This window comes from Vanellus vanellus, assembly GCF_965231255.1.
Source record: "Vanellus vanellus genome assembly, chromosome: 12".
Lineage (NCBI taxonomy): Eukaryota > Metazoa > Chordata > Aves > Charadriiformes > Charadriidae > Vanellus > Vanellus vanellus.
In genome coordinates, this window is record NC_138917.1 from 14764940 (window position 1) to 14791876 (window position 26937).

At 41.9% G+C, this 26937-nt stretch overlaps 1 protein-coding gene across 1 annotated transcript; it reads right to left on the reverse strand.

Annotated features, from left to right (window-relative positions):
- Positions 1-192: 192 nt before the first annotated feature.
- On the reverse strand, positions 193-20314 carry MYLK3 (myosin light chain kinase 3; the record flags this gene model as incomplete). The annotated part of the gene is made up of 14 exons (XM_082489156.1): positions 193-523; positions 1535-1667; positions 2959-3111; positions 4210-4338; positions 5863-5933; positions 6904-7045; positions 7487-7596; positions 7875-7968; positions 9099-9204; positions 11056-11630; positions 14525-14963; positions 16259-16349; positions 17335-17400; positions 19802-20314. 14 exons carry the CDS (start codon positions 20312-20314, stop codon positions 452-454), a joined length of 2694 nt encoding a protein of 897 aa, XP_082345282.1. The 3' UTR covers positions 193-451.
- Positions 20315-26937: the final 6623 nt, after the last annotated feature.

Consider the following 26937-nt stretch of genomic DNA (forward strand, 5'->3'; position numbering starts at 1 on the left):
ACCCGAGGGAAAAATTGTGCCACTGCTGTGACAGTGCTCTAAAACTGATGACATACATCAGTCACACAGAAGGTCTTCAGAGATGCCACGCTTGGTGTGTGAAACCAGAAAGCTGACAAGATGTTTTCTGGTGTAAACACACCAACAATACTCTGCAGAATCAAAGCCTTCAGTGAGAAGTCAGCCCCGATAACAGCCCTGTTTTTGCATCACTATGTACAACTGAAAACTTGTAAAAACAAACAAGATAGCTTCTGCTTTTAGAAATTATTTCAGCGCCTCTGCCTTGAGGCACTTCTGGAACCTTAGCACTAATACACATAATATTTGAGGAGGACAGACCCAAAACCTTACGTTATAAAACAAAGGGCTAGAAATTGTTGAAGATAACTGAGTCCTCCTTCCACAGCTTCACGTCCACCTCCAGGAGCGGTAGATGCTTCATAGGAGTTTATGCAAGCTTGACAGACATACTCTGAAATCTCTTCAGCCTGTTAGCAGCAGCCACCACATAAAAGTGTTTCTGTGAACAAAACAGAAGAGTCCAGGTGTGAGCGCAGTTGAGGTAAAGGACCTTTTCTGTGGCTGACATGGGTTTTTCTTCCATTTACCTCTAGTGACCCACACCTTGTGCGGACTGCAGTGCAGAACAGCTTTGTATTGGGGAACCAGTGATTACTGCAGAACAGGCGGCTGCTGCTGTGAACCTCTGCAGCTTTGTTACCAATTGTATAGTGACACAACTTTAGATTAGGCATTTTTTTAACATGCAAGTGCAGAAGTCTGTGACCAAACAGCTGGAGTGCAGGAGTGGAAAAAGCTAAGCCTCTGGTTTAACTTCTTGGCAAGGAATTACAACTCTCCAGTGGCAAAAGAAAAGGCAATGGTCCTCATTGAGTCTTCCTCACATTTCCACAGGCTTATTTGTAACAAGATCACTGTGTTCACCTTCCAGGATCAATTATCCACAATCCACTACAGGCTTCAGTTGAAAGTCTTATGTGTCACTTTTTCATCCAAAATTTAGTTCTGAAGGAGCATGTGGTTATCAGAAAGGTCCTGAAGGGCTCCCTGGATGGGTTTGAGCCTAATTTTTTCTCTCTCCCACACTTCTATTCTGCAACAGGTGGCACAAAACTGCCTTATGTTGTAACCCTACTCCATAGCAACCACAGAACAATGCAACTGCCGTCAATGGAAAAAAAATCTGTCCAATATGAATAGAATATTTAATATCAGCTGAGTAGCATCTGAAGTCTCCATGCTCATAAAGAACAAAAAATTGTAAAGCTTCTAAACACCAATCAGGAGGAGTAAAAATTGAATCCAAACTCGCTAAAAATAGAAGCAATATCATTCTGCAGGAGAAAAAAAAAATAATTTACAACTGAAAATAGACCTCCCAGACTCACATTTACAAGAAAGAAACCTGTGGGCAAAAGCGAGCCATCATACAAAAAAGGAGGGAATGGCTCCACCTGCGTTGAGCTGGTTTTCCCCGTGGAAGTAAATTTGCCAGGCTTTATCTATTTACCTTCCATTTTCTGTGAGCCAGGTAACTCTGCAGCAACAACTGGGACTTCAGACGAAGCTTGGACTTCTTGGCTTTGGCAGGCAGATCGTTTAACCACTCGTGCTTCAGACACTGCGTTGCACTCATCCGACAGCTGTGGGAAAGGAAATCTTTAATGTAAATCCAGCTACCCCCATTGCCATTTTTTCTCAATGCCCTGTGCTCCTCAATCTTATTGAGCGAGAAACTGCTTTAAATGAACAAACACAAGTGAGTGGAGATGCTTCCTAATTTCAGTAGTCAGGGGAGGCAGGCACAGGTCTTGCACAAGGCCAGACCTGCCGTCCCAGCATGGCAAAGGTGCCTGGTCGGTCAGAGAGCGGAGGCCATCCATATACCTTGTGAACAGCCGGGCCAATTAATCCTTGTGCTTTGCATCTCACTGACAATACTCTTGTCTTGCACAGTCTTTTCACTCACACCTTCTAACCAGACTTTGCATAGTGTCCCTCTGGAGTACCTATTCGCATTGCACAGAAGAACGGAAGACTCCAAAGCAAAGTCCACAGTCTCACAGCAAATCAGCATCACAGTCTGCGAAAAAGCCCCTTTGTTGTCTCCTGCTGGCAATATGCTAAAGCTCAGTTTATTCTTAGTTTTCCATATGACTTATTGTTCAAAATGTAATTAGTACTAGAACTGATTTGTCCGATTTAGGTAATGATCTGGAAGTTGTTAATATTCTAAGCACTCCTTCGAATCCCCCTCGAACACACAATCTGTTTTACTGTATCCATTGTTTCCTGTTTTGATTAGCTTTGTATCACTGCTCAGCATGACAAAAATTTCTCTGCTCCCTTACCCAACCCCATAGCCATGGTCTGACATCAGTATCATCCTCTTTCTCTCCTCTTGTTTCCTATGTGCAATCACTTTTTATTTCAGCGGAGCCAAGACTGAGAAGCCACATGCAGAGTTAAGTCCCAAATGCTCCTTAATAGCTACTAAATGCGTATAGACCACTTTAGAAGAGAACAATGCACATTTTCACAGCTGCAGTTTCCATTTATCCTCCACAGCATTCAAGAGACATTTTTGCAATTTGTGTCAGGGCTTGTGAAAATCCAGAGGAACAATAGAAATTACTTTTGCTCAGACAAGGAATATTAAAGACAGATTCCGACACAGCAAATCCTCACAGATTTCCTCTGTCCTGCCTGTATTGATGCTACTGTGAAAAGCAACTTTCTTCAGTCAAGGTACACAGACATTTTCCTTTTAAATAGGGGCGTTTGAATCAGTGAGGAGCTGCCCAGCAACCACACATACAGCATACAAAAACGTCACGTAGTAAGTTCTCATTGTTGGCTGCAATGCAAACGGTTGGCTAGGAGGAACTTAGTGTTATTAGGTGCTACTGTCCTCACGATCAGCCAAAGAGGTACCTTTTCTCCTTCACGAGTAATCTGGAAATGAAGTCTTTTGCTTCCTCTGATAGCTGTTCAAAGGCTTCTGCGTCAAAATCCCAGCTGCAGTTGACTACATAATTCATTGTCTCTGCATCCGTTTCTCCCAGGAACGGGGACAGGCCGCTAAGCCTTAAAAAAAAAAGAAAGAATGGGAGGGAGACGAGTAGTTATTATATGCAAGATGTGTTTTTCCTTCTATGACTCCTCTGCTTTATAGTCGTTGTCAGCTTATGGAGAGGAAAGACTCTCAGCTACGGGGGTTCCACTTCTCAGTCCCTGTGCCAAACCACGCCAACAGTTCGGAGCAATAAAGCGTTGTAATGTTCGTGTTACTCTCCAGCAGTTCACTCAGCTACGGCAGGGAGCGCTGTTAACAGATCCCCAGGGAAATCAGCTCTGTAGGGATCTAGGTACACACTTCATTGCTTTCCCAGCTAGGAAAGCTAGGGGGACTCAAGAGCTTTCCTAAATCAAGGCCCATACCCATATTTGGCTTGAATTAAACTGAATTCTGAACAATGGCATACTTTTTACAATTAGTCTCTAAGTCCAGATTTATGGCTTCAGTCGATTATTACTTCATTCATTTGGCTTTTGGCTAACATACAAATTTAAACCAGAAATGTATCCAGTTCACAGAAAGCATCTGTGAAAGATTCTGGGATGCAGAGTCAGCTCACGCGAAGGCAGAGACTTTGGACAGACAAGCTGTCCACGGCCGCCATCCAGATACCAGAGAAAAGTTTTAGCCCCATTTGTGACATAATGTTTTTTAGACCCATGGCCTAACACCCAACATTAATTCCTTTGTGCAGATGCACACCAAGTCCAAGTTACTAAAATGATCAGATTGCAAATTTGAAAATTAATTCAAGTCCTCAAAAACGCAATCTAAATGAAACTCCTGACATGCTTGGGGCAACTTTTATGAGTAAAAAAAAAAAAAGACCTGACCCACTTTACCTTGTGAAATAAGGTGGTAAGGGAGAAGAACATTTACCTATTTATCAAAAGGATTATTTGTGGGTTTGTTTTTTTAGAGACTTTGTACACACAGCAAGGTGCCTTTGCATTAAAGGCTGGTTTTTTTTAACAGAATGAATTAGGAGGAGTCACAGCCGGATGGGCTCCGTGGTTGCTGCACTCCCGCTCTGCAGATACCCTCCCTTGGCGTGCCCCTGCAGGGCCTTTGGGGCCACCGCCACCACCCCTCACAGGGTTACTCACAACATATACGTGATGACGCCTACACTCCACATGTCTGTTGGGAAGGAAACAAAGTCGTAGTTCACCACTTCAGGAGCCAAGAACTCTGGAGTTCCAAAATTAACTTTCAGTTTCTCACGAGGTTTGTACCTTTACCGGAAAGAGAGAGACACCACTGCTGAGAGCAGGCTGGGGCACACATCTCACATTTGTGAAAATCAAGACACGGCTTTTTGCCACGCGAGCATGGCAGAGTGAGCACAGCAGACTCACCCAGGCAATCAGGACAGCACTAAGGTCTTTAGGAAAAAAAATAAAATAAAATGGCGAATTTTGCTGGGACTTCAGGTGAATACACTATCAGCTACCCCTTTGGAGAGCAAAACCAGAAGGAAGACCAAAGGCAGTAAAACCTGCAAAGGCCTCCCCCACAGAGCAATAGCAGCTTTACTCTCTGCCAGGCTCCACGGGATGCTTTCCAGCAGGTGTTGTCCAACACCAAACAAATAAAGCAGCCTCCATTAAAACAGGTTTGGAGAGCATTTGCTTAGTGGGACGTACCCAGCTACAGCTCAGGGCAAAGGTCTGTATAACAGGTACGAGCACAATATAATTGCTAAGACGGGACTCTCAAAAGCATTATTTGGGCTTGGTAACAAGTTAAACAGTGATCCACATAGGGAGAAAATGATTCTGTTTTATTGCTTAAAAGGAAAAGGTTATGAAACTGAACCAGTAATAATTGTCACCGATGGCAGCTGGAGTTACATCTGCGTACAGAGAGAACAAGCCACTAGAGCATTGCTTCGTCTCTGTTTCCTGGAATATCTTGTTTTCCAAAGTGCTTTAGTAGAAGAATGCATCTTTGCCTTCCCAATTTAAAAAAAGGAAACAAAAAAACCCCACACACCAAAAAAACAACAAACCTCAATGTATCCATTTCTGTTTTCATAAAATACTTCTAAAAGTAAAAAGTCCTTGGACAGATACTTACATACACACACGCAGGTATACGTATGCAACAATGTACTAGATTTTGACTTAACAAAGCCTCAAAGGGTTTAGAAAAATAGAGAAATGTTGGTGTTTTACTGTTACACTAACAGGAGTCGCTCCTTTTGATTCTAGGGGAATTGACTCATGCTCCCACAGCTTCCCTTTAACAAATTCATGCGAGCAAAGTAAAAGAACGGAGGAAAGTCCGTATTTCTCTGAGGGTTTCCTGGTGAGCATGGGATTGCTCAAGCATGTTTTGCTCCCCCACTCCCCCCAGCTTCAATCAACTTATCTACCTACGTAAAGAATTTAGCAGACAATTTCCACAACTTGAACCTGCACAATAAAACCCAGCAGTCAAGAAGTCTCCGAGAGCCTTCATAGAATCCCTAGAGTAAAAGCTCTACCTGGGGGATAATTTTGAGATAATTAGAACAGCAGCATAGCTTTATCCAACAGAAATGTTATTTGCAAAATGTAATTAGATAATTAACGCATACAGCAGAAAATGCATGCTTGCAGCAGCATACTGCTTCGCTCATTCACATAGCAGAATTACTTTAGAGCCATCAAAATACATTAAAAAAAACAACCCCGAGACCTACCAAAAATATCTCAGTGGGTTTTGGGGGTGTTTTGGTTTTGCTTTTTAAAATAAATTCATAACTGAACTCTTACCTCCTTGCTAATCCAAAATCAATAATTTTAATCTGGTTTCCTGTGTGATTTACACATAGTATGTTTTCAGGCTACAAAAAGAGAAGAGGGTATTTTGAGTTAAATGTATGACTGTTTGAGAGAGAGATCTAGCAAAACAGTATAAAAAAGTAACTTCTATTCCTATATTTCACCATAGATGACAGATTTTGAAACGGAAAGGTCCCCTGTGTAAAATGGTACAGTCAGTCTCATGGCTTACCCACTGGATTTACTCCTTAAGTATAAAAGTAACTCCACAAAAGTTATAATAGTCACAAGAAACACGTCAAATGCATCCTTTGGTTTGTCCACGAAGGCAAAAATGTGGGGGTTTTTTGTTTGTTGTTTTTTTTTTTTTTTTTTTTTTTTTTTTTCAATGAGAACATTTTTCAAGGTGGGGACAGGGGGGGATGATGGTGTCCAAATTTATTATAACTGCAGAACTGTGAACAGGCCAGCCAGGTCTAATATCATTTGTGTAAGGTGCTGTATACACAAGCAGAACAACAACAACAAAAAAATCAGTTGGTTTTTCTGTTGAAAAAGATCAGTTATTAAGGGGCCATTAGGAAAACATTGTCATTTTACTGCAGTTCAGTTCCAGGCAGGAAAAAAAAGTACAAACAATAGGGAGAAGATTGTATAGGTATTTGAACACAGTTGCAAGGGAGGTAGGGAGTGTGGAGGGAAGACTGCAGGCATTTCTAGCCAAAGAGGGGTCTGTGTGTGGTTTTTTTTCTTAATGACAAAGGGCATTGTTTAATTTCACACAGAATGAAAAGCTTCTGATTTAAGAGAGGCAAAAGCACAGTTCTTTTCGCTTTTCTAAGCAAGCTACCGAAGAGACATGGAAGAAAAGTAATGAATCTCTAGAGCTCCATTCACTGTGGCTACTGAATTAAGTCAGTCTATTCCTTTATGAGATAAATCCACAAAATGACAAATGACTCTTGTAATTAGAGACTCTGTGGTGGTCCAAAGCATAACATCTCTAAGAAGCGGAGAGCGTGAACTACTGACCTTCAGATCTAAATGGAGAATATAATGCTGGTGCAAGTAGTGGACTCCTTCACAAATCTGTTTGGTAAATAGGATCGCGTCCAACTCAGTTAGATTGTAGCTTTCATCTGTGATCCGGTCAAATAATTCACCACCATCAAGACTAAAATTTTGACACAGAAAAGTGTTAAAAACCCTAAAATTCCTCATTAATTCATTTTATTTCCAAGTTGGGAACTTAGGCTCTCTAATTTAGCAAGGATCCTAACAACACATCCAATATAAAGCGTATCGTATCAGTAGTCTCAATGGCTTCAAGAGAGTTATTTCTGAGTGTGAAATTAAGTATCAATCTAAATTCAAAACTGGAAAAGTTGTCGCTAACATTTGGGGGGGATATATGCCAAACCCAAAGCCCCACAAACGGGCAATCCAACAGGGACCTGGAGAACCCACAGGGAGTACCAAAGTATGTATTAATCAACTCTCTCTCAGGCTGGGAAACCACTTGAGTCGTCTTCACACCTTAGAATTATTCCCCATTTCATTTAGTGACCTGAGAAAACCCAAACATCTGACAATTTCTGAGATCATTTAAACTTACTATTCCATGATCAAAGTGATATTATTTTTTGCTTCAAAAGCATCATAAAGCTGGATCAGATTCACGTGATTTAACTGGTTCATGATGTTGATTTCATTTTTTACTTCCTCCTAAAAAAAAAAAAAACCAAAATTAACAAAACATGAGCAAAATATGCTCCTAAAATTCCAATATATTCAAATACAATTATTTGTAAAACCCAGTAACAGCTATGCCACAGGTCTCGTGTGGACAGAAGGTTTAATCACAAAGACAGGAGATGACAAACAGCCATATGAAGTCCAAGCTGCTACCTGCAACAGATTTTACAGTATTTGACAGGCTGATTCAGGGCAGTGGTGTTAAGGTGCTTGCAATGAGGCCAGATTTAGAGCAGCAACATAGTTACCCTCTCTTTCGCTCCTTTCACTTTTATGATTTTGGCTGCCAGGTTGAGACCAGTCGATATTTCCGTGCACTTGTGAACTTGCCCAAAACGCCCCCTGTTGATACCAAACAAAAGATGGGAAACCGGCTTAACACAGCTCACCGCAGAAACTTTTCATACAACTATTCTTATCGTCGATTAAAAATAGCACAGTACAAAGTGAACAGAATCAGGTGCCCAGCAGTGTGAATCTCTTCTTTCTCTCAGCTTACGAAGGATTAGTTTTATCTTTCCAGCCAGTTGTTCAATGCTTACATTAAAATATTATGCCCCCGTCGTATTACTACATTTCACTGCGGTATGATGACCTGATGATATTCTTTTTCGGTTCTGTAACTGTACCCACTTGCTGTCCTTCAGTGATGCGGTAGTGGGTATATTAACAAGGATATTTCTGTCCTGATCTCATAACTTTTTAAATGACTATAAGACCAGTAACTGTAGCCACTCCACAGAATGCATTTCTTGCGTGTTGTAAATTCTCCCCCGTGTCACCCAGATACATTAATGCCCCTCGGGATGATTTCTAAACACCATCTTCTCTGCTATTGCATCATAGGGCTTATACTTATTAAGCCATATTTGTACTTGGATCAACCTGTAAATCAAACCTTCTTGTCAGTTAAGTACGGATACAAGAATACAAAGGGTGAAGCAGCTGCAGACTTCCTATCGGTGAAAACTAAATGTAAGGTCAAAATAATTATAACTTCTCCCTTCATTTTCTTTAACGTGCAGTTCAGCATGGAAAAAAGATTTTGGAAGCTGCCTGACCTAACAGGCTTTGCTGACTTCAAATGCTCTGGATCTGTCTGCCTGAAGGTTACAGGTTTTTCTCATGACACCAGCTGTGGCCAGGATTATTATAACAAATGCAAAACCCAATCATTCAAGATCACGGTCCAGCATCTGAAAATGGAACTGGGGCAGAAACCAGTCATCCAGGGGACGTCCCCACCACACACCCCAAAATCAAGAGGAGGCTGATAAAAAGAGCCCAGCAACTATGATAGCCCGAAAGGTCTCAAGGATGAACCTGCTCACTCCGGCTGCAGCAGGCTTGTACGTCCCTCACCCACACACACCCTGGGGACATCTGAAGATGGCTGTAGCTCTCCAGCTAACTGTATTTCCCCGTGCTTTCGCCACCATCAGCAGTACATCATTAGGGACAGGGATACTTACCCTCCCAGAACTTCGTGACGACACACTGAGTAGCACGTTGTCACCTCTGTTTGCTTGACACTCACTATGCGATGTTCGAAAGGAGCTGGAGGAGAAGGGCTGTCATCTAAACAGGAGACAAGCTGGTCATTGAGATGCTTCTGCACACATCACTGCACTCAGTTTCACCTCCCTCACACCAACGATTTCAGTCCACAGGATACGCGCATCACCTTGTTGTGTTTGCTAAGTGTAATGAGAAGTCTCAGCCACCTTCTGTGCTCCCAGTATCCACAGGTCCACAAAACCATACTCTTGCGCTCCCCCCACCTTCAGCATCGCTGTTCCTCAAGGGATGAACCTAGTTTCTCAGCCAGGCACTGCTGAGGCTGAGCTGGGACCACAAACACACACACACAGAGCTCCTCCCTTACTGCAGCCCTCAGCGCTCCTCTGGCCGTGGGGCTCCACGGCAGAAACACTGGGGGCCAACACAAACACCGGCCCAAGCCAGCCTCTGACTGCCGCCGGTAACCTGCTCACGCAAACACTCAAACCACAACTTGAGTATGGAGTGCACTGCCCTCTCTGCCATCTTTTCTCTTTGCTCCGTGTTCCTCTACCACGCCATCATTTTTATTTCTACTGGAATTCAGACAAGCACTGAAGTATCTGGATAACATTAAGCATGCGATTCCTTCACTATTTTTAGGGTGGCACGCAAGTAAAATAACCATTGCATTTCGGCCAGCCGTAAGAAGGGAGGTGCTGAAAATATCCAAATCTCTCTGTTACTTCAAGTGAGGGGCTTTTGCTGCTAACACCACCTTACAGATGACGAATAAAGGCCCAGAACAGAGAATAATATCCCACCTCCTGAATCTCAACCCTGTTTTTTTTAACACAGTAAACCCATTGGACACTTTTAGAAGATCAACACCTTAGTTTATGCATTAAAACAGAAGAGGTCACTTGAAAAAAATATCTGGAAGTTTAAAAAAAATTACACTTGATCCTCTTTTAGGCCTCTTTAATGGCAGCTGGGAAGACCAGCACAAATACTCAGTGATAAACAGTGCCAGTTATTGGTAAGATCAGGAAGTTTCTCCGAGCAGCAAGACTTTTGCAGACAGTGTCCAAGTTAAGGCTGCAAACATTAACATTACAACTATCAAGTTGAATCAGCTCCTGGGAAGCTAAATCAGTTAACCATGACACACTTCACATCCAAGTTTTTCTGGGCTAAAGCTTCCATAAACCCGCTTTTGGTGTCCCTCATTCAAAGCAATTTTACAATTCATCTCCAGATATCTTAAGCTGCAAATTAACATGTATTCAACCCATCTCCAGCCACTGCTGAGAAAGCCAGATCCAGGTCAGGACATCTTCCCACGTGTGTACATGGACATACATGCGGCTATGCTGCCAGGAGAGATTACTCCCTGAAACAACGCAATCAACTGTTCACACAGTAACCAAGAAGAGATCTATGGCAAATAACACAACAAAGACCACAGCGAGACACTCTTCCTGCAATTTTTTGCTGCTCTCCGGACCTCCAGTCCACAGCTGTTAAAGCATACCTAGTTTGCATACTCTGTCTTAGGGAATAAATGCTTAATCTAAAGAAAAAGGATTTTTTCAAAATTACTCATACATCTGATCACACATATACTTCACCTAATTTTATTTTCAAGGAACTTTTTTTCCCAAAACACACTTTAAAAAGAAAATTACTATTAAAAGAATTTGTACGAATGTTAATTCGCTTGTTATTTACATAGTCAAAGCTACCCGGGGCATTTAGGTAAATAGTCTTGAACTGTAAGACACCGGTGGTCTACTGAGCACTGCTCCAACTACTATTGCATATACTGTATATGTTTTACATATATATTGTGTATATTGTATATAGCACACACAGGTAGCACAAAAGTCTCAATGTAAAAGCTTCCAAGAGTAACTGTGAGCAACTTACCGATAATCATTTCCTCCTGTGTGGGAAGCTCGTTGCTAGCTTCCAGTGACTTTGCCTTCTCTGGTGCCATTCCCGTACACTGATGGGCATCGTTTTCACTTCCCCCTAAAGATGCCGACTCAGATTCTCTCCTCTCAGAATTGGTATCTGTCAGGGGTTCTTCTGCTTTTGCTGTTTCTTGATGGATTTTTGGTTCTGCTCCCAGATCTTTCATAGGCTCCTTTGCAGAGGTATTCCGTGAGGTTACGGGCTTGCATTTTAATTCTGATTTCTCTTCAGCCTTTTTACCTGGTTTGGGCTTGCTCAGTAATGGCTGTTGCTTTCCTGTTTGAGGTGCAACTTCATTTTGCTTATTGTCCCCTTTCACTTCTTGTTTTGGCTCAGTGATGATGTTTTTAGGACCCTGTTGAAGTTTTAAACTGTCAGGCGGCTGTTGGACTCCTTCCACTTCTGCTGGGGTAGAGGATGGTGGGGATTTTACTTTGGAGCTTTTACCTCTGTGATCATTTAAGCTTCCTTCCTTGGTCATCTCAATCTTTTCTTTCATTTCAGTCATATGTACATTGATGGATATCCTGCAAAGCAAACAGTTCACATTTTATGCAGATTACCAGCCCTGTTTTTGTAACATTGCAGGGGAAGAAAATTCTATAGGCTTCTGAAATCACAGATTTCTACAGTACTAAAGAAATTTAACCGTATCGATCCTCTTGGGAAATACTCACAACACCAAGGGAAGAGCACCAAAAAGCGTGCTGGTGCTTTTTCTGCATCCTCATTTGTGTATACACCTGCTTTCTGCTGAACACAAAATGTCTCGCACTGCAAAGCGTTAATTCCACATCTGAAAGCTTACTTAACTTTTTGCAAATATTACAAGTTGGTCTAATAAAATACCATCATCTGGGCAGAGAGGGGGTAGTGCTTGCCTTCACAAATTACCGGCTGATTATCTAAATGGCTGACTGCTCTTAAGACTCTACAAATCCAAAGGTTTGCATCCATCCTGGTCCTCTTCCAGCTGGCTGACTTGCACCCTCAAACATCTGTGTTTGCGTCTTCTGATGGGACAGCATTCTTTCCACAGCTTTCTGTTAAAAATGTAACTTTCATAAACTCTCTCACTCCAACACTATTTTCCTTGGCATTCTAGCTACTGGAAAAGTTTAATTTTTTTTTTCCCCCTCTTGCATTGCCTAAAAAGAATACGGGTTAAAACCAATTCTCTATGTTCCTAAAATCCCTTAAAGACATTCCTGTGGTAATTTTTGAGTCAACTGTTACTGCTCCAACAGTCATGAGCACACAGTCTGGTTTCAGTGAGGCTGAATTGAAACTTGTGAAGTTGTAAAGTAGATTTTACACAACAGCAAGTAAAGAAAATTTCTCATGTCTAGGAGAGAAGGTACATCATTTTCACAAAAGTTATTGCCTCTTTCAGTGGAGCGACTTTATTACAAAATAAAATGTTTCTGCTTTTGCATAACAAGAGTCTGAAGTTTCTCATTTTCAGCACCTTTAACACCCTTGTGTTGTGCTCTGAAACTAAGCTGCACCAGAGCGAGATATCAGAGCAGCTGAACACAGCTCTGAGCAAACACTTCCACTGCTATCTAGACAAGCCTGAACTCAGCAGGACTCTTGGGCATTCCTCCAAGCAGAGGAACACAATGTTCTTTTGACACTTCTGCGTGGGCTTACAGACTTCATTAAAAGTTGCATTCATTTTAGAGAAGCATTTACCACCCTCATGTGACTTCACACACAAAAGCATAATAGGTACTCTGTGCAGGAAGGCTGCAGCTTCCCCCAGGGTTTACTCTAGGTTCTGCCTTCCAGTTATCCATCGGCCTCCCTCCTACCCAAACCAAAGCCTTTGGGGCTCAGACAACTCCTGTCCAAACCAACCAGCTTCAGAAGCTGCTGCTTATCTCCAAGCTCACGGCCTGGCACATCACGATCAACCAGCATTGACTTCCAAGGGGTAACGGCAACCATTCCTCCACCACTTTACAAACACCTTGAGCCATCCTCAACGGAAAGCACAGGAGGAGCAGAGGCAGTGCTCCAGCAGGCAGCTGGGACGCTCCCTCTCCGGCTGCTGAAGCACAGCGCCTACGGCTCACCAACCAGAGCCTAAAACCCACGGGGCAAATACAGGGAGGTCCCCCCAGTTTTAGTGTTGCTACAGCAACCAGTTTGGATGTAATAAGGTCTGTAAGCTGTACAAAAAGTTGTTCCTGAATGTTTGAAAAGAAGCCACAGTAGTGAAAGCTTCTACTTTCTCCTGCCACTTCCTAACACTCAGCCTCTTAGAAGAAAAATATGCCCGTGTGCCAGTCTTCACAGTGAGCCCTTTCCCTCGTGAAGCCTATGTGCTGACATCAGGACAACTTTCTTTCGTTTTGGTAATTTATTCTTCATTCACTACATTTATTTTTTTTTTTTTTTTTTAAGAGTTCTGGAATCCCAGTAGACACCCATTGCAGAGGAAGATTTAAGTGTCCACCCTATATTCACAAGTACTGCTACAAATTCAAACTTTTCAAATGAAAGTACACATACACAAAAATAGTGTCATGTTCTTGTCTGGGCTTCAGACATTAGTTTGTACACACAAAGTAACACGCATATATATATATATGTGTGTGTATGTGTATGTGTGAGTGTGAGTGTGTCTATCAGCCATACATACACACATAGACATATGTCCTTTATTTCCCCCAGCCCAGACAGAGAGGCATGGCAGTTAAAATTTGCCGCAGAATTTCCATCGGCTGGGGCTTGGTTAATTGGGGTTTTTTGGTTGTGGGTTTTTGTTGCTTGTTGTCTGTGTGGGGGTTAATTTAAATAAATCGAATTTAAATAAAATCCTACATAATAATTCAAAAGGAAATTAAAGACATATTACAAAACACTTATATGAGGAAAAGATTAGGCTAACAGAGGTTAACAAATGAACAATCTGGTCATATCTTTAGGTGACCAAGGCATTAAAAAACCCCACAAAAACAAAGACATCAAACAAAACAAGTTGTTTGGGTTCATCATATGCTAGTGAATATCTCAAATTCCTTTCATCCCCACAGTTATCGAAACAGAGGAGTTGGAAATGAGTAAGTAGTTTATAAAGGTCCAACCACTTGAGCTATACTAGGGCGGTCACCCTTCCAGCTCTACTACACAGAGGCCCCAGTCTACAAAAAAAGTCTCCTGTACATCTAGCCCTCTGCCTCCTTGGCTCCATAGAAATTTACACAGGGCTTTACACAAAGCAGCCCTTGCTGCTTTGAGATTTTTGCCTTAACCATTTGTAAGGTCTCACCGCTCCTGCCCTAGCATGGCTGGTTTTGCCCTGGATCATGCCTCAGCAGCAGCTGCCTCCTTTAATGACCTGGCTTTCCTTTTTTTCCTGCTAACACATGAAATGGTTTCAGATCGCACAGAAAGCTACCAACAAGGCCATTACCTGGTACGTGTCACTTCACACCCTGTGTCAGATATAGCCTGGGATGTGGAGGGCACAGCTTCCCGGGATGCCGCACTCGACGATGGAGGTTTGTTTTCATTCTCTCCGAGTTTCTGATGAACAAGCTGCCTGTGGCACTCATCCAGGCGCGGGGCTCTGCCCATATCGTGTGCTTTAGCAGGAACATTTTGGTTACCTACATGATCTTGATTTACAGAGGGAAGACCGTTGTGTTGATTCAAAGCTTTGACACCAACGTCCTTTTGCTGTTGACAGCTCTTAGAGCTGTGTGTTTTGCCAGCACCTTCTGCTGCTTGCTGCTGCGCTGTCCTCTCTTTAACGTGGGGTTTGGAGTCAGCTTTGTGGGCTACAGCACTAGAAGCGTTTGCCTTCTCACATGCTCCCTTGTTTTCATCCAGCTTTTTCCCACTTTTTGTCTCTGAATAAAATAAGCCATTAATAAACTTTCTTTGACAGAAGTGACAGCAAAACAGAGAGAGAATAAAGTAACCCACCATTCAAAATAACCTACACGGTTACACACATCTGAAAAGGTAGCAAGAAACCCCGCAAAACGTTTAACATCCCTACACCAGCAGCCTTGAGACAGCCATTATTAATGCTCATGGCTTAATCAAAGGTTTAACTGCTCTGCTGGCTTTCCAGCAGCGCTACAGATTGAACTTGGATTTCTACAAAGCAAACAAACTGCAAGGCGCAAGCTCACCGCATCAAAAATCTGAAATCACTCTGTGGGCAAACGTAACAGGTAGTTCAGGCACTGCAGACCCATCCAGGACCATCCTGAGCCTGATACACCCTCTACCCGATTAGAGGGGCAGAGACGCACCGAGTAAGACTCCAAGGGACACTGGGGCTTGAGACAGCGCCTTTTGCATTTGTCACCAAAGGACCAGAAGGTTCTTCAGCACCTTCTCATGCCAATGGTTGTGAATACTAACAGCGGAAATTTCTAGGGTAACGACTTTCAGGATTCAGCATGCACAGGTAACTGGCAATCAAGGTTAGTTCACAACCCTGTGTAGCTTTTGAGTCAGAATTGTAGCCATCTGCTTTATTTTTGTCACTTCCTAAACAATGAAGTTAAAAAAGGGATCTCCCATAGGCGATTCACTGACAATCTGTGAAGACAACAGCACGACAGGGCCTGCTCAACATCACGTTCACCCCTGTTGCAACTCCGCAGGCATTAATAATGGAGGCAACAGGGCAATGCCCTGACAGATGCATCCTAAATAGGAATCTACCCCTGACATGGCAATGAAACTTGTTGATCAAAAAAAGATACTCCCGATGTCAACACGTCCCTTTTTCAGAGAGGGGGAGGAGAGAGGGCTGGTTCAGATACATTAAGGGAAGAGAATGTATTTGGTTTGCTATGTGATATTGCCTCCACCTTCGTGGTATGTCCAAACAAGTACTGCTCTCTTAATTCAGCTCACTGTAATTCCAAAGCAAAAAAAAACCGTGCGGCCAAACAAAGGTGCTGCTTTCACTTTCTTGTTCTTCTAATGTTTTGTGAGGTTTGACCCGGGGGACAGATCATCTTGTGGAGGAGGGGAGAACAACTCTATTTCCCCGGTACTGGTGGACAAAGCCCCTCAGTTACATTTGAGTAATTCGGGTAGTGGGAAATGGCAGGCTATTAATTTCCAGTTTGTCTGCTGCACATTCTGAAGTCAAAGCTTGTAGCATGCCTGGGGCCATACATACCTTCCAGAGGCTTCTTGCTTTCAGTTTGGGTTCCTCTGTTACTAAGCACATGCTTCGGTTTTGCACCACTCTCCTCAGGCTTATCTTTGGCCTAAAAAGGACAGAGGAACACAAAAATAACAGTTACGGCCGAGAGTTTTTATTTCCCACTAGGTTCCTCCAACTATGTAGGTATTTAGATTCTGTAAACAGACACTAACACCTCTGATCTTCTGAATGTTTAGTTACTGCTGCGTTCAGTCCGTTCTTCCAATCTCTCCCCACTTTTGCAAACAGGCATACTTCTAAAAGAAGATGGCACAGAATAATACAGTAGCTCACCACTTTCCAAAATTTTGACTGCCAGAGATTTTGCCTCCTGTCATCTTTACTCATATTGATTAAAAACCATGACATGTGAAATGCAAGAGAGATTAGAAAAAGAAATGATGCTGTATTTCTGGTGCTTTTTGGCTGGTGACCGGAAAGATAAGCAATGTCTCTGAAGATACTGCAAATATATTTGTCTCAAGGCATCTAACGATTCATGATTTGAGCTATGATAGAAGTGATATTAAAAAAGCCTTTAGCTTTACAGTAACACTTGTGTATGTACTTGAGATTACATGTGTCACCTGTGGCATGGTTAAAAACAGATTTACTGTCTTTTAGAAGCAGATTTTTCTTTTTAAGCAAATTTCTTCCTCCAATTAAGAAAGGACAGAGGGATATTTTGCAATAGCACCGCTAAACACTTCACACAGCAACACATTTGAAATAAAATTAAAACTAATATTTAGCAAAAAGCAGTACAGAAAAATAGGAAAAGGCGTAACGTATTTCTTGGTTGACATATAGTTAAAATCTAATGATGAGCAGCCTCCTATCCTTATTTGTACAAGCAAATAAGCAACATTTTAAATAGTTTTGCAGATAATGCTGGTTACAAGATTGCTGCAAATCAGCTGCTTCATTTGCTAGTAAAAGCAGTTAAGCATTTCATGCTCCAACCATATAGATTCCATAACAAAGCCTCCCCATGTCCCCTACCCAAAAAACAAAACACCCAAAGAGTAAAAGTAGTAAAAAATCATTACCATTTTTATTACAGCTCTAAGCAAACCTGCAACAATGACCAGGGGGAACATTATTCTTGCAAAATCCTACATGCAAAGAAAGCCTTGGATAAGTGACAGCTTAACGCTGGTGGGTTTTTCTGTCCGTTTTCTAAATAAGTTAAAGGTTTGGATCCTCTGAAGCTCAATTCACAGTCTTTTATTAATTTGACTCCAACCCTGCAAAACTTCTTCCCTCAGTATTCCGATGGCATCCCTGGAATGCTGCCGTACCATCAAACAGCTTCCCCCAGAAATGAAAACATGACCTCCCCGCTCCCATCCCCATACTGAGTAACCTTGCACTAAGCCAGCTCGGGCGATAAGCAGCACACTGTTACAAAACAGCAAAGGTTGGAAAACAGAAACAAGCAGGTAGAGAATTCTTGATGCGAGCAACCCCCATGCAGCTGTAGAGCTCTTCGGACACGTCTATACCGCTACCACAAAACTGGCTGCAAAAACTAGACCAAAGTTAGCACATGGCTCAGCACAAGGTAATTTGTTTTTAAATTCACCCGTGCTTTGCTCCACGTTACCCCAGCTAGGTCACGTACACGCACTACCTCACTAATTCGAGCCTAGTTCAAATATCACTCAGCAGCCTGCGATCAAAGTATAGACATATCTTAAGGTCTTATAACTGATCTTATGCTCCGATTTCAAAAACTGTTCATGACCAGAAACAAAAAAGGAGAACAATGATGGTCATATTGCAAAACTGGAGTTAGCCATAAAACTCTCTGCTTGCTCAATACACGTTGCCTGTTCTACGACCTAGGCAGCGGTTAGAGCCTGGGGCAGGGACCTCCGCCCCATCCTAGTCCATTAGGTCACTGCCAGCAGGTCACCTCACCTCTCAGTCCCTGTCTGCCTATCCATGAAATCTGGATGAAGTTCTGACCTCCTTCAATCTCCTCTTTTGCAAAGAGCAATGAGGAGGCAGTGCATAGTGGCTAGCTGACAACTAATCCCGACAGTATGCTAGAAGTCCATGTGAAACATTCCTCCAGTATCCCTCCCATCACCTCCCTTTATTTACATCCCTCCTTACTGCTCTTTTCCTTAGACACCGACAAGCTGGAAACAAAATTAGCTTATCACCTTTATACTCATCTTCTCCTGGCCATTGATAGACTGCGCACTGTCAGTGCGGTTTGAGATGTAAAGCCTGCGAAGGACTGTATCTGCCCGCAGGCATTTTGCAGCGACTGCAGGCAATAACAACGCAGCTTTCACCAAAATACATCAAACTTTTCCATTTCTCCAAAAGTCTGTAGAACCGAAATTGGAAGCGCAAGCAAGCAAAAGCTTCACCTCTATCCAGAATTAAGACCGACACCTAATGTATGATTTATTGGTCTCAACACTAATGGAAACTGTTTATACGTTCTTCTGCCTCCTAACAGTCTATCTCACTTGTCAGCCTCCAGCACTTAAAAAGGGAGACCAGGAGAGCATTCGGAAAGCCTGAAAAGGTATGCTAGCACCTAGCATTGCCCAGTTCTTGTAAAAGTTTAGGTGTACCTTCCACCAAAACATTTTACAGTTTTGGTGAAAAATATTTGGATGAAGATACAAGTGGACATTTGAATTTGAGCTAAGTTCTCCTTCCTGTAATCACACCTCCCCATACCTGGAGATTCTTGGAATGAACAGACCTATTCCAACTCTTGCAGTTTCCTCCCACCTTCTTCCCCACTGCGGGACACAAGCCATAGTGAAAACTGAAAAATCCCATTAGCTAAAACTAATTCCGGATGCCTACAACTTTTAAAACCAAGGTTAATCAATTCCAAAACACCTGTTCCTTCCTCGCTGTCCTTAATTATTAAGAAATGCATAGGAATTGATGTCTAGGAACTTGCAAACGCAAGAACTATTTGATTTGAGGAGTGAACAATGTCGATGGAGTTGATAAAGTCACAGGTTCATCACAAAAATGTAGCTAAAGACAACTTGGATATCTAAGGACTATCAATCTGCTCGGTAATACAACCATAAGTCAGCACAGGTTTTAGCAACTGGCGTTGTGTTCAGAATCGATGGTCAATCAAGAAAACAGAAGCTTCTTCCAACAAAAAAATACTTCCAGTATGTCACTCATACTTTTCACTGGGTCCTCAATTCAGTGACTAATTTGAATGACATTGCTGATCTTCAAGCACTGGTAGAGGTTGAATTTTCGTTTACAGTAGTAGCCTACTCTTCATACGTGTTACAGGATTACCTGGCACACTTTGGGAGCCTGGGATGTAAGACTGCAAGGCAGGTTTTGAGCCTTGGTTTCTGCCTTGAGAGGCTTGCAATTCAAGGTCACAGCAGTAACCTCTAAAAGCAATACTGAAAGAAAAACCTGAATTACTCCTTATGCAAGAAATCGGCAGGAGAGCCTAAAGCCCTGCTACATAATAAGGAAAAACATGAAGAATGGTAAAACAAAACCAACCTCAACAAGGATTTCCAGCAGACTCCCCTTCTTCCAGGGCACAATGCCTTTGAGGATGAAATCCACTACTTTAGAATTTTTTAATACTTCTCCCACAAATGTAATAACTTTATCCAGTGTATCAACCCTTTTCTCTATCTTTGCCAGCCTCTCCTTATGCTTCGAGGCGTCTAGCTGGGCGGCTTTCATCAATTTCAACACTTCTGAGCATATGCTCTGGATATCAGTCTGGTGAGTACCGTCCGATACCTTTAGGCCTTTTTTCATTGCATCTGTCTCCTCGGGAGCTGCTCGGGATACTGTTAGCTTGTTAATGCCTTTTTCTACATCATCAATGCCTTTGTTAACTCGCTGCAGTTTGCCTGTCAGATCTTCTTGGAAATGCAGCAGTTTGTCCATCTTTTCATTCAAGAGATACAGTTTTTTGTCCATCATACTTAAATTGTTCACTTTTGTAGGCTGTAATTTGGTCAGGGCATGTCCCTCTGCAAGGTCCAAGCTACCCGCAGACATTCTGTCCAGACAGCAGGATGTCAGATAGATTAGGCTGGCTTTTCATTAATCATAAGTTAGAAAATGAGGGTCTGAAAGTTCATCTTCTTTTGCTATTCCTATACCAGACAACCTCACTTACTGGAGTCGCTAGAGCATAGCACGAGATAGCTACTGCACAAAAGATTTATTTCTGTGTTATCTATTTCTCATTGCGTGCTTTCAATGATGGAGGTAATTTGGCACCAGACTATATTTTCTTGGGCCTCCTTGACGTCACAAAACCATTTAAAATTCTTTCTCGAGTGGCTGTTGATAGGCAAGCATCTTAACAATTGCCAATGCCTCAGCAGACCTCTGGAGGGAGGTTTGTTGTTATGACCAGTTTTAGTTCTGTGATAATGAAAAGAACTTGCTAGAGCATTTCTCTGCATTAAATAGGAAAAATATAAAAGTAGATTGGGTGGCCTCATGCTAAGGCTCGGAAGAATTCAGCTTTGTAGCACGGATGTGGAGCACCCGGCATAGACACAGGGTGTACTCTTTAGGTTGGCTGGCACTTGAATTTAAAAATAGAGCACAATGACAAGGATCTGAAATACGTATCTAGCACCAGCATGTCTTTGTCAACTGAAACGTCTAAAATTAAATCTTTCTCCCAGGCTATGAAAGTGAACCCAGTAAAAAAAAAAAAAAAAAGTCTTCATGAAGGCACAGCAGAATCAGTCCAACTATTCGCAGCAAAATTATTAAATCGTAAATCTTATTTAAAGGATTTGTTGCTGACTTGCTTTCACTTCTGAATCACAGCTTGTCTACTACAAAAATTACAGTCAGTCACTAGAGAACAGAACAGTAGTCACTTTATACTTGCACAGCCCTCACTGCCACAGTTCCGAATGCTTTAGAAACATTAATGTGTCCTTACAATACGACACAGAACGAGAGTCAGTCCTCTCCCACAGAGGATGAACTGCAGCATCAAGAGATAAAGCAGTTTGTCCTGTGCCAGACATGACAGCGTATCAAACAACTGTGTCTAGTTCTCCCAGGTCCCTGTTCACTGCTGTACGTACGTAGAGCAGGAAGAGAAAGCAGTGGGGAAATCCTGCTGCCACAGGAGTCCTCCTGTGACAGAACAATGGAACCCCATCAAAGCCATGGGCTTTGGGATGCTGAGCATCCCTTTGCCTCCGGTCCCTTCCTTATTTTTTGGAAGGGGCATATGGGAAGAAAGTGGAATTCTTAAAAGCGAGTTTGCAGTACGAGATAGGACGTTCTAGAAATTAAAATCCTTCCTCTACACACTGCAGAGTAGTAGTGGCATTAAAATTACTCTCTTGACAAGATCTTAAGCCCTTTCCACTTTTGTAAGACAAGGGTTTTTTACCTTTACAATTAAAAAAGAAAATTATGTCCACCAAGGCCACCAAATAATTATAGCCAACTTGGTGCTTCTGTGACATTTAGAGGCCAATAACTGGCTTTACAAAAGATATCAAAAGCTTTAATACTTGGAACGTTCATCAACTTCAAGGGAGGGTTTGAATACCAAGCAATGACTCTAGAAGAAAATCTGGCCTGGGAAAGCTGATGGGAGTCGGCATTTCATGCAATGTCACTTCTCCTGATCCAAAAAAAAACCCAAACAACACAATTTAAAGTCACTAGTATTTTCACAGTGGTGTGAAATAGTATGGCATAAGTTTTATGATATCCCATATAATCTTATTTTGGTAATCAAGCATACAATGCAGTAAAATATACAACTCTACCTTGAAAGTAAAGGACATTGGCAACAAAACCTTCACAACTCTATCACTACATTTAAAGAATCAGAGTTTTCAACCAAATGCCTCTAAGTAATTCTTTCAAGCCTACAAACATGGTTGATAAAAAAAAAAAATAATCAAAACAGCCAACATTTTTACTAAATCAAGAGTACCAACTAAATGGTGCCCTCTCAGGGACAAAAATAAAAATGTAAAGTCATTTGGTTGTTATATTTAATGTCACACAACTTGCAGCAAATATTTCAATAAGGAAACGTAGCCACACAAACTCAGCCACCAGTTGCATACTTAGAACTTAAGTTGCCACCAGCAGTGTGCTATTACAGGCGCAGCATGCTCGGTTGTGAAACAATGCCAGGACAATAAAAGTGCACAACTGGCCTCTGTGTTTGTTTGTGGGCAAATGTGAGTCTTTTGACATCTTGAACCTTCTTAATTATTTAACAATCAAGAGCCAAAAGCATTAATGCTGCCCCATTGTTATTCACTAGTGGTGTTATTCCTATAACGTCTAATATTTAATCCTCTTCACATACAATGTACTCCGGTGGTAAATGCTGTGTAAAACAGAAAAGGAGATTTCAGAAAAAACAGAATGGAAATCTCTGAATCTATATTACTTTACACAAGCAGACATGCCTGACTGCAGCTCAAGGGGCACAAATCATCTCTTCCTCTTCCTGATTCAGCCACATGCACCGTGTATTCCAGCTATACGGAAAAGATTTCACCACCTAGCACCTACTCACACAGCACGCTGCAAGATGTGCGAGATAATGTACTATGGAGAATTCTTCCTACATGCAGCCAATATTCGTTGCAAGTGTCGTCTCAGGTACATACAGGGAAGATACAGTCAAAGCTGCCTCCAGCTCAGGTACAGCTGCTCAACTCATAACACTACTTACGTCATACCGTGCATCCATAAGCAACTGCAAAGTTACGGGTGGAATGAAGGATAAAGAAGGAAACATCATTTGGCCCATAGTGAGAAGTTTTAAACACCTGTCACAAAGTTAAAAGTCAGCTTTTCTCTTGATTTCCTTCTCCCCTCTCTCCCCTTTTAAACTGCTGGGAAACACACACAAAGAAAAAATGGCTCTAATGGATCTGATTGTTTTGTCTTCAAGATGATAATATGCTCAAATTCTGGCAAAAAAATCTTTTATTCCTTTTGCTTTAAATTACAATAGAAGGCAATTTTTGTTTAGACTATTGATTTAGTGCCCAATGTTTGCATCTTGCTTGAGCAGCCTGAAGAGAGCATTCACCTCCATTGACAGTCTCAAGTCTTCCAATACTTACCAAAAAAATAGGAGAAAAATCCTAAATTGCCTGACTCCTTATTGCAGATCATAGTGTACCCATCCTTAAACGTCACAAAAAAGTACAGTTATTGTAACAAATGCAATAGCCTACTAAACTCACTTTTTCTTTGTGAGGAACTATTGCTTATAATGACATTTTGCACTTACATACTGCAACACAGACTCACAGAACGGTAGGGGTTGGAAGGGACCTCTGGAGACCACCTAGTCCAACCCCCCTGCCAAAGCAGGGTCACCTACAGCAGGCTGCACAGGATCACGTCCAGGCAGGTTTTGAATATCTCCAGAGAAGGAGACTCCACAACCTCTCTGGGCAGCCTGTTCTACTGCTCCACCACCCTCAAAGTCAAGAAGTCTTTCCTCATGTTCAGATGGAATTTCCTGTCTTCCAGTTGGTGCCCATTGCCCCTTGTCCTGTTGCTGGGCACCACTGAAAAGAGTCTGGCCCCATCCTCTTGCCACCCGCCCTTTAGATATTTATAAGCACTGATGAGATCCCCTCTCAGTCTTCTCTTCACCGAGCCAAACAGATCTAGGTGCCTCAGCCTTTCCTCATAAGATAGATGCTCCATTCCCTTGATCATCTTGGAAGTGTTGTATGAGCAACAAACATGAGTGAATTTCTGTAGATTGCTATGCTCAGTCACCCCACGTTGTAATTGGCAAAATGAACTGGTGAGCCACAAGACTCCACCATAGTCTGGATGTAACTTGAGTAAAGTTTCTGATGATAATTGGTCTTCTGTGGATTTATGCTTGTTTATTCCAGGTAATAAAAAATAAGCACTGTGATCTGGAGTGTGTAGGCAAGTGCTTCCATTCCATTAAGAGACAAATTGAAATGAACTTCTAGGATACCTTTAAAATATCTCCAAGCTATCAAGTATCTCAGGAGTGCCAAAGAAAAGGAACACCAATGCTGGAGAACCAGAACTGCAAGTGACCTTGAACTGATGATGCCAAAGACACTTCTATTCTCAGGGGGAAACGAGAGTTTATTCCTCTTCGGCTTCAACCCCACGCACTCTCCCAGTTATGAAATAAAGATGTCAGAAAACAAGACAACAATTTACATTCGGCACCAAGAATGTATGATACGGCAGTTCAGTTATGATACCCCCTTGCTAGCTCTGACCCAAAGGAAGGAAAAAACACAAATATTCGGGGGAATAGAAAAAAAAAAGTAAAAAGAAAAATCTACAGCATGTAATAAAGTGACAGCAGAGGCTTATATCCCAAACGAGAAATGTCACAGAGGTTAAAACCAGCTGCTCAAACAGATCATCTCATTAGATTATTGCACTGCTTCCAACATCGTAAAACTGGAGATGGCTGAAAATATGTAGGTAAATGAAAAAAAATAACCTTTTAAAAGGCCAAAACAAAGTCAAAGTTTTATAGAGAACTTGGGGGCCTTGGGAGAAGTTTGCAATGATTGCAATGCAACAGAGTTCTAAGGAGATGAAGAACTCAATGTGGTAGAATATCAGGAGGTTACAAAAAAAAAAAAAAAAAAAAAAAAACAACCAAACAGCAGATAAGCTCAAAACAATCTGGCTACATCTGCTAACACTAACCAGGTAGAAAAATACTAATAAATATCCTTTACATATTTAGAAACCAGTTGTGAACTTTTTCAAGTTGCAATGAAAATCTACTTTAAACCTAGTTGCTGCAGCTCATTAACATTAACTTCTTTGTTTCCCCCCCAGCAAATGAAAGGGTAACTAGATTTTTTTAGGGTATGTAAAATTTTGAAAAAATTAAGCCCTACACCAGTGAGTAATTTCTCATGAACTCACGTTTCCTAGACACATGGAAAGTAATACATCATGTCCACAGAGTAATGGAGCAGCAAGAGACCAATTCTCATGACAAATGGCACGTGCTGAAAGGGGCATTCACTCTAATTTAGAGGAGCAACTTCCAAGGCCAAGACGTGCCATACAGTCTGGATAAGTCTATCTAGTCCCACAGCTGGGTTTCCTGCTGAGATCAGACAAAAGATGTCCATCTGCCGTATTTGGTGGTGGAACTGGCCCACACCTGCTTTAGAAGGCCAAGAACCTGCATTTAACACATTACTCATCTTGGCTGTTGGTTGAAATCCACCTGCACAGTACGTCTATAAAGCAGTATCAGTCTGCCCAAGTGACACTGGCACGATACATTTCAGTATTGCCTAGCTCACAGTATTGCCTAGCTCACAAGAGTACAGCGTCACTGTAGTACTAGGTCAACTAATTCTTAACAATCACTATATAAACTCTTCCCCCCCTCCTTACTATATATTTAATGACAGAAAACTCTTAACACAGTAGGTTATGAAGCACTCTCTTGCAAGTCCTGACTCCTTCCCCTCCTACTTTATTCTTTGGCAAATAACTGAGTGTAAGTATAATGCTCCCAGGCAGTGGCACAGCTAAGGATAGGTTAAGGGATCTGAGATCACATGTAGTATTGTAATGCATCTCTGTCAAGCAGCTGACAGCAGATAGCTGAACACATCAATTATGACATTTCATTTACATCAAAGTGATGAGATTTCTAGATAACACTGTTTACCATTTGCCCACATGGCTTAACAAGAACCTTTAAGTCCTTCCTCCAGGTTACTTTGCCTCTCAGGAGACCAAGAGAGCACCTGTTGCCCATCCACATTCACTCACTTGACCCCAGAGCTTACTCTCACCACCAAGGCTGTTATCCACAGAAATTACTTTAAGAAGCTGTCTCAGTACTTTTAATTTTCATTCTTTCTTTTTTTTTTTCTCCCCCCCCCTTTTTTTTTTAAAAAAAACCCAAGCAGCTACTAAACTATTTTACCCACTTGGACCAGAAGAGTGGTAATCAGCAATGTTTCTCTGCTGTGGTGGTAAGGATTCACCCTCCCACTCCTCCACGCCCTCCAACAAAACGCTCTCTTCTGGAAACTGAACAGAAAAGGCAAGTTGCTCGTTCTGCTTTCCCTGAATTTCTGTGATTTTATATCTAACTCATTCGGTTCCTCGTAAAGCCTGCAGATTTTAAAGGTCAACCACAAAAGTTACCCTTGAATTCAAGAAGCCTCTCATTTGCAAGATGCTTTCTCACCACTACTAGGAGCTCAGCAGAGAACCCTAAGGCAGCTTTTACACCTCCCAAAAGCTCTTGTGTCTACGGCAGCTTGCTCAGGTAAAAGCAATTGTAAGTCAGTGGGGATCCGCCATAATGGAGAAGAGTAGCCGTGGCTGTGCAGTAATGCCAATAGGAATAAAACCAGTAAAAGCAAATTCTTGTCACTGAAATGATGCAATAGACCTCTCAGTATAAATATATATATGGAACAGATCTGTTGCATAAGAAAGGGTTATTTCTAGACACTCACCTTTTCAGAAAAAAAAAAACCAAAACAAAACAAACCCTTACCTAATCCAGAGTTAGCTCCAAAACACAGAGACCAGCACAAACATTCTTGCTGACTTGAAATTTGCCTAGCTTCAAATCAAATCCCTGAGAAAAGTCTCTGCTTTGCCAGCAACTG